At 43.0% G+C, this 8,293-nt stretch overlaps 1 protein-coding gene across 2 annotated transcripts in view; it reads left to right on the forward strand.

The window, feature by feature from the left end:
- LOC109841198 (endoribonuclease Dicer homolog 4-like) overlaps positions 1-8,273 on the forward strand; it is a 35,730-nt gene extending 27,457 nt beyond the window's left edge. Inside the window, exons 22-25 of one of the 2 annotated variants that reach the window (XM_020410106.1) lie at positions 5,853-6,182; positions 7,094-7,490; positions 7,601-7,715; positions 7,817-8,273. In XM_020410106.1, the coding sequence (XP_020265695.1) occupies positions 5,853-6,182; positions 7,094-7,490; positions 7,601-7,715; positions 7,817-7,973 (999 nt within the window). In that variant the 3' untranslated portion in view covers positions 7,974-8,273. Of the gene's footprint in view, positions 1-5,852; positions 6,183-6,864; positions 7,067-7,093; positions 7,491-7,600; positions 7,716-7,816 lie in introns of those variants that run through there. The other variant, XM_020410107.1, reaches the window with a different exon arrangement.

Genomic DNA, 8,293 nt, shown 5'->3' on the forward strand with positions numbered 1-8,293 from the left:
GTCATCAGCACAGCTAGCCCAATCAGAGTCGCAATAACCCTCGATGCTCACATGTCCATTTTTCCTGAATATCAGTCCCTTTCCAGGGGCACTCTTCAGATATCTCAGAATCTGGTACACAGCGTCCATATGACCCTTCCTCGGATCGTGCATGTAGCGACTCACCACGCTCACTGCAAAAGAGATAACGGGACATGTGTGACTCAAATAGATCAACCTGCCCACCAGTCTCTGGTATCTGTCACGATCAACTGGTTCTACCCAGCTTAAACTTCTGGTCGATCGGTGTAGTTGCAGGTTTGCACCCTAACATCCCTGTCTCTTTGAGAAGATCCAGTGCATACTTTCTCTGGGATAGGACGATTCCCTCCGCTCCTCGAGCTATCTCTATTCCAAGAAAGTATCGAAGCAAGCCAAAATCTTTCACCTCGAATTCCTTACCCAGTCTCATTTTTAGTTGGACAATCGCCTTCTCATCATCCCCTGTAATAACCATATCATCCACATATACCGCAAGCATGGTAATGTGGCCTCCACTCCGTCGAAAGAACACGGTATGGTCGGCGTTGATCTGTTGGTACCCCATACCAATCATAGCCCTTCTGAATCTGTCAAACCAAGCACGAGGAGACTGCTTCAGCCCATAGAGAGACTTCTTTAATCTGCAGACCTTTCCCACCGTCTGATCTGTACCGAATCCTGGTGGTATCTCCATGTATACCTCCTCCACTAGATCTCCATGAAGAAATACGTTCTTCACATCTAGTTGGTGTAGCTTCCATCCACCATTTACTGCCAGAGAGATTAAGGTCCGAACAGTACTCATCTTTGCCACCGGTGTAAAAGTCTCATCATAATCGATGCCATATGTCTGACTATACCCTTTTGCCACCAGACGAGCCTTGTAGCATTCAACTTGCCCATCTGGATTCTGCTTCACAGTGAAGACCCACTTACATCCAACTGCTCTCTTTCCTTCTGGTAGTTTTACTAGCTCCCAAGTGTGATTCTTCTCAAGAGCCCCTAGCTCCTCGTGCATAGCCGCTTTCCACTTTGGGTCCTTCTTAGCAACCTGCCAATTGTTAGGTACAGTAACAGAGTCCAATGATGCAATGAATGCTCCATGTGTAGGGTGGATATTAGAATATGATACAAACTGGGCAAGATCCCAACCATATCTATCGGGAGGATGTCCCGCATTACTGCGAGTAGTCCTCCGTACTGATATTGGTGTGGGAGGAGTAGGGAGAGGAATGTTATCAGTAGGGAGAGGAACGTTATCACCTTGGGATAAAACTGGTGGTGGTGTAGGTGTCTCAGGAGTCGGGGCAGGCATTGGCAAGAGACTTGGCAGCACTAGTGGCAATGTAGGTACTGTTCCTGCAATTTGCTTTCCCTTCCTACTATAGGTTAATAGCTCCCCCTGAACCGTGGGCCTAACACCTTCACCCAATTCTCCTTCCCAAGGAATCGTTAGAGAAATCGATTTCTCCATATTATTCTGCCTCTCACCATTCTCCCCTTCTCGCCTCATACTTCCAGTATTGGGCTAGTCACCACCGGATGAGGGTACCTTCTGTGTGTAATATGGCTCAAATTCACGAAAGTACACATCCATACTTACGAACAGCCTTTTCTCTACCGGGCTCCAGCAAACATATCCCTTTTGAGTAGCAGAATATCCCACAAAAATGTACTTCACCGCTCTAGGGGCAAGCTTCCTGACTGATGGTCTGTTATCCTTCACAAAGCACACAACCAAAAACTTTCAGTGGAAGAATCCCACCATTGTCTCCTTTCAACGTCTCACACGGAGACTTCCAATCCAGTACTCTCGAGGGCATTCTGTTGATCAGCGCCGCTGCAGTCAACACCGCTTGCCCCCACAATGTTTCTGGGACATTCATGGAGATCATCATACTTCTAGCAACCTCTAAAAGATGTTTGTTCTTCCTTTCTGCTACCCCATTCTGAGCTGGTGTGTATGGACACGTAGTCTGGTGTTGTATTCCCTGAGATGACAAGTATTCTCCAAACAATCTGTTGGTGTACTCTGTCCTATTATCAGATCTCAATACCTTCACCACTGCTCCATATTGAGTCTGAACATTCCTATGAAAGTTTTGAAAACACCCAAACACTTCACTCTTATTCTTCATCAGGTATAACCAAGTAACGCGAGAGAAGCAATCAATGAAGATAACAAAATACTTGTATCCATTCATAGAACTTGTGGAACATGGTCCCCACACATCTGAATGTATCATATCAAATGCATGAGAACTCCTATGATCAGAACTAACATAAGAGCTTCTAGTAAGCTTTCCCAACTTACATGCATCACACACAAGTTTCTCTTTATTTACTTTCTCAAATAAAGATGGATACAACCTACTTAAAACACCGAAAGAAGTATGTCCCAAGCGTTTGTGATGAAGCATCAACACACTCTCAGCACTCATCTCAGATCCTACTCCTGCTCTCTCTACCATGGACACCAAAGCTGAATCTAGCCCTTCACGATCCAGATACCACAGTCCATTACGCCATGTGCCAGTCTCAAGTCTCCGTCCTGTCCCTTTCTCCTGGAAAATCACCTTGGGAATATCAAAAGAAACAATACATTTTAGTTGGAGGATGATAGAATTGACTGGAAAGGAAGGAGCATGCAAAACATTGGATAAAGTTACAGAACCAGTACAATCGACTGTACCCTTACCAACCACCGGCTGAAATGTACCATCAGCTGTTTGAATACTATCAGGCGATGCTAAGTGAGTATATGATGAGAACTCACTAGCATTACCTGTCACATGGGTCTATTGGGAGACATAGAAGCAAGAGCATGTATGTCATCAGTACCTTTGGTCGGATGAGCATAGGTAGCAGTGTTGCCTCTGGCGAAGAACGAAGTGGATGCCTCCGCAGTCCCACTCCTCAAATCTCCATCCCCTGCTATTTGCTGTTTTTTCCTGAGTATCGTGAGGAGAGCACGATCCTCCTCTGTAAAGACCACTCCAGCTTCTTCTTCTGCTACCGTCAGATTCGCCCGATTTCCTGCTCCTCTTCCACCTCGTCTACCCCCACGGTCACGACCACGACCTCCGAACTGTCCACGTCCACCCGAATCTCCTTTCTTGGATGGCTTGGTGCAAGCATGCCTTAGATGACCCACCGCACCGTAGTTGTAACACTGTCGGGTCTCTCCCCTAGATTCAGTGTTGCTAGAGGCTGCCAGTGCTGACTTCACCACAGGAAGTCCACCTGTCCCCGCCTGCAGCCGAATGCGAGTCTCCTCCTAGATCATAGCAGAGACAGTCTCCTCAAGCGTGGGAATCTTGTCCTTGCAGCTAGCCCGAGGAGAAAAGTGGTCATAATCCAGCCACAGGCGCTCCAGCTCTGTAGCATATTCCTGTACAGTCCTCTCTCCCTGGACTGTGGCGTCGATCTCTCCTTTAATCTGGAATACCCTCAGGTTATTCCCCACTCCATCATATGTCCTCCTCAACTTCTCCCAGACGTCCTTCACCTTCTCAATGCCATCCACCGTGGCGGCGATCGTCAGGACCAACGAGTTGAAAAGCCAGATGTACACCAACATGTGAGTGGACTTCCACTCTTCTCTTCCCTCCGAGTCCTCTTCCGGTTCTGTCGCCTCTCCTGTCAAGTAACCCTCCAGGTTCCTTTCTGCAAGGGTGTATCTCACCCGCCGCGACCAGCTCAGGTACGTACTCGGTCCATCAAGCTTCAGATCGATGGTCGGAAGCTCCAACTTCTTTGATGGTTTTGTCGCACTCTCACCAGCCGACAACTTCATCAACTTCATCAAAGTTGACACCTCCGCAGGGTTCAACTTCTTGATGATCTCCTCCATCGAACAGGCTTCAAGAGGAAACAAGAACCAAAAACAGTTATATATCTCATCGATGTGAGGTATATACTCTTCCTGTCATCAGTTCGAGGACTGAGTCAAGGGAACCCATGTCAAACTCTAGGTCCGACATAGCGCAGCAAGGGGCTCGAGGTGGCAGCGGCTAGATGGGGGGAAGGCTGAGGTCGGGGTCAGGGGGGGTCAAAGGGGGTTCGGGTTGGTCTCGGTCAGGTGGGGAGATCAGGGGTTGTTCGGGTCGGTCAGGTGGGGAGATCAGGTCGGTCAGGTGCAGGCTCAGGTGAGGTTTCGTGGTGGTCTCGGACAGAGTAGGGGGTCGGGAGTTCTGGTCACTGTCGCAGGGGAAGGCGTTGGCGATGCTCTGCGATGATCGGACAGGAGGAGGAGGGTCGGGGGTTCTGGTCGACGTCACGGTGGAAGGGGGGTTCGAGGTCTGCAGGAGGCGGAAGGGGGGGGGGTCTGATCGACAGAATTCAAGGAAGAGAGGAGGCTGACCAGGGGAAGAAGAGAGGGGGGGCGGCTAGGGTTAGGGTTTCTGTGGAGGCTCTGATACCATGTTGATTATTGAAAACCCTTATCTTATTCATGAGATAACATGGGCTTATATAGGCTCCTACAACTTACACATAAGCCCCTAAACTTAATAATATTTCAACATCTACATTTCCAGGCACGACAAAGTTGTCCATTCTAGTCCTGTTCTTATGAATATTGCAAACATTTATTAACTTTTTTTTTTATGGAACACGCCTTTGTTCACTTAAAAAATATGTAAATTGATGAGCTACCAGTTTGATTGCAACTAATTGCTCTGTAGATTCTTCTGGCATTTTGGCTTATTTCACATGTGATAACAACGCAATAGGGCCAATACACACCATTAAGTGAGTAAAATTGCAGGTACTTGAAAGAACGCTTTTGTATAGTTGTGTTCTCTTGTCTATGTGCTCAAGGGTTATCATGTCTATATCAGAGTCCTATACTTGTTTCCATGTGTACAAGTCACAGTTCATGCAATTATTTTATCTAAATTTTTATTTCATGCATAGGAAGTAGGTCATATTTGATGAGATCAAAACACTTCATACTCCTGTTGATGTTGTTATGCTACAATATCCAGACCTATATTCCTCTCTCATGAAGGAAAAATATGGAGTCAATTTATGACTTATTTTCCTTTCCTGATATATACCAACTAGGTTGCACATATGCACGTATATATGGGTCAGCATAGGTTCATTGCATCCAACATGGATATAAAATAATTTCTAGAAGAGATGGATGGAGGGCAGTGAGATTTAGAACGGACTCCCAGCGCTGCTTATTCTTTTTTCATTTTTTAATGTTTAACATTTGCCTGGGACTAAAGCTTTCCCCGCCAATCTAGTTTTACAGGCTCTGATGTTTCCAGTTAAAGTGTCACTAGTTTTCTAGTCTCTAATGTTTCCAGTTAAGTGTCACTAGTTTTACAGTCTCTAATGTTTCCAGTTAAGTGTCACTAGTTTTCTAGTCCTTTATATTTATGTCACTCAAGTATAACAAGATCCTACTCCTGTGATCAGGCATACAAAGATTGCACTCAGCATTATTTTTCTGAATGAAATTGACATCGGGATATTTTAGTGAGATCAATACTTGTATATTTCAGTGGATGCCTTAAATCTTCCATTCAGACCATGCATTGATTTAGGTGTGATGTGTTCCTACTGAACTCGGTATATTTTACTTCGTTTTGCAATATTCAAAGTTTCAAACTGTTAGCTAATTCCTCCAGTGAAACAACACGATTATGGGATCAAATGCTCTATCTAATGTCCATGTGGCACACATGTTTGGATGTTTCTTCTAGGTTTTTGTGGATGTCATTTCCTCAATTATAAGTCATTATTTGTTTTCAAGGCTTGATTCTTTTCACCATTCTGTTTGAAGAAAAAGATTATCTCATAGGTCTGTAATGATGCAGGTGCTTGGTGATGTTGTTGAATCATCAATTGGTGCTGTACTTCTGGATGCAGGATTTGACTTAAACTTAGTTTGGAACATTATGCTCAATCTGTTGGAACCTATTTTAAGGTTTTCTAGCTTGCAGATCAACCCTGTAAGAGAACTCCGTGAACTCTGTCAGTCTTATAGTTTTGAGCTGGGATTACCGGATCCTGTGAAACAAAAGGAAGGCTATTCAGTCTGGGTAGAAATTGATGTCAAAGGGAAGCATTTGACTTACAGTGCTGTCAACAACAACTCAAAAGCTGCCAGAAGAACCGCTGCACAAGAAGCACTTTGTAAGCTTAAGGTAAAATCATTGTTATACCTTTTGACTTTTAGTATGTTATATATCAGGTCTTATTTCCTTCAAATCCTTGCTTCACAATCTCTGAGAATCTGAATTTTCATTAACTAGTATTATGAAAAGGCGTCATAAGAAGTACTTTTACATCTTCAAGTAATTGGCTTTATGTTTAGAAATGTCAGTTTACACTTTTTGACATGATAATCTTCTGGATAGAATTCCACCTTTTGGCATAAGACACCTAGAATCAACTATGCAATATGGCATGATGCGCTTGTAAAATTGTATAACGAACGACGTCAGGGTACCTTCTTCGCTTTCTTTTGACCAGATCACATGATTATACTCTATGTATTGCTTTCTCTACTGTTACTAGAGATCGGGCTGTCCATAATTGCATCCTTTGTGAGTGCTCTTGTTTAACTACTCCAATATGGCAATACCGAACACGTAAATTGAAACTTCATGCCTTTAGTATTATCAGTATTGGAACTCATGAGTACATCATGCCTTCACTAAATTGGAATTCATTGGTACTCCTTCATGAGTATTATCACGGCTCACGATCACAAATATACAAGTGAATATGTGTTAAAGCATCAAATATATCTATTATCACAATGTTATTTAATTTGCTTCATTTGTTTAATGCCTGCTTCGATGAAGACAATGATTTTCTACCTAGGTACACATCTGTTGCATATGTATTAGAGGGAGGAAGACATGTTGTGTTGTGCAGAGTACCAAACCATCCAAGACTGAGCTCATAGCTTTTAAATAACCATGGGATGCAGGATGTCTGCTGATGCTTACTCTGCCTATTTTCTTAAGTAGCCTATACTTAGATATGCATATTGAAGCACACTTATTTTCTTTTTATTTTTTATTTTTTATTTTTTTAATTATGACTACAGGCTCTTGGTTTCAAGCATAAAAGTAAGTCGCTAGAAGAAATTTTAAGCTCAACTCGGAAGAAGCTACCCTTGCTGATTGGATTTGATGAAGATCCTATAGTAGTAGAGAACTTCGACTGTAACTCAATCTCGATTCCTGATGAAGATCCTATAGTAGAGAGCTTCGACTGTAACTCAATCTCGATTCCACTAGAGAAGTTAACAGTCCATGAAGCAGAAGAGACTTCATCTCAATGGAGTCTCCCCACAATAGATGTTAACAATGACTTTCAAAAGCTGCTCTCTGTTGCATCAAGGTCACCACAAAGAACAAAGCAAGAGAAGTATGAACAAGTAAGCTGGCAGCCGAAGAGGCCGAATGGACTGATGGAGAACAGTCATCAACATGAGATGAATGGTATAATTATGTGGAAACCATGAAAGAAGCTTATGTCATGTTAATCTTGTGAAACATCTAAACAGATTCTTAGTGTGATAATTTGATTTATTTTGCTTTCCTCCTTGTAGGTGGTCAGAGTAATAAATCAGCAAGGTCACAAGTGTTTGAAATATGTGCTGGGAACTATTGGAAGCCTCCTTTGTTTGAGTGTTGTAAAGATGAAGGACCATGCCATCTAAAAATGTAAGCTTTTGATTCTTCCTTGTTTTTTATGCCCATGTTATTATGTGACAGTCATTCCAGAGGAATCAACGGCTGATAATATAAGTCCGGTTTATGTGTAGGTTTACTTATAAGGTTACTATTGAAATTGATGGAGTAAATTCTACACTCTTGGAGTGCTATAACGAACCCAAGTCGCAGAAAAAGGCTGCACAAGAGCATGCAGCCGCAGGAGCACTGTGGTATCTTAAGCATCTTGGATATACGGCAAAGCTCTAAGCGCGGTGGTATAACATATACCATTCTGAATGTCATTGTTTTGTTATTCCCTTGATGTTAGAAGAGAAGTTCGAGTTTCTGAATTTCCCTTCTAGCATTAAGGGAAGCACAAAAGGATGATATTATTTTCTATATCCAGATTGGTGTTTTGGGCTCTTGAAGTCCGAAACAACAATCTCAATATAGAAAATAAATTTCTCAGAAGGTGATTGTATCCGAGAAAAATTCAATATTTACTTTCATTGTATTTTGACGCTATCCTGTTTAAGTTATTGATGTTGGCTTGTAATATTGTTTTGACATGTCGGTGACGGTACTCT

The sequence above is a fragment of the Asparagus officinalis genome, chromosome 5 (assembly GCF_001876935.1).
Source record: "Asparagus officinalis chromosome 5, Aspof.V1, whole genome shotgun sequence".
NCBI lineage: Eukaryota > Viridiplantae > Streptophyta > Magnoliopsida > Asparagales > Asparagaceae > Asparagus > Asparagus officinalis.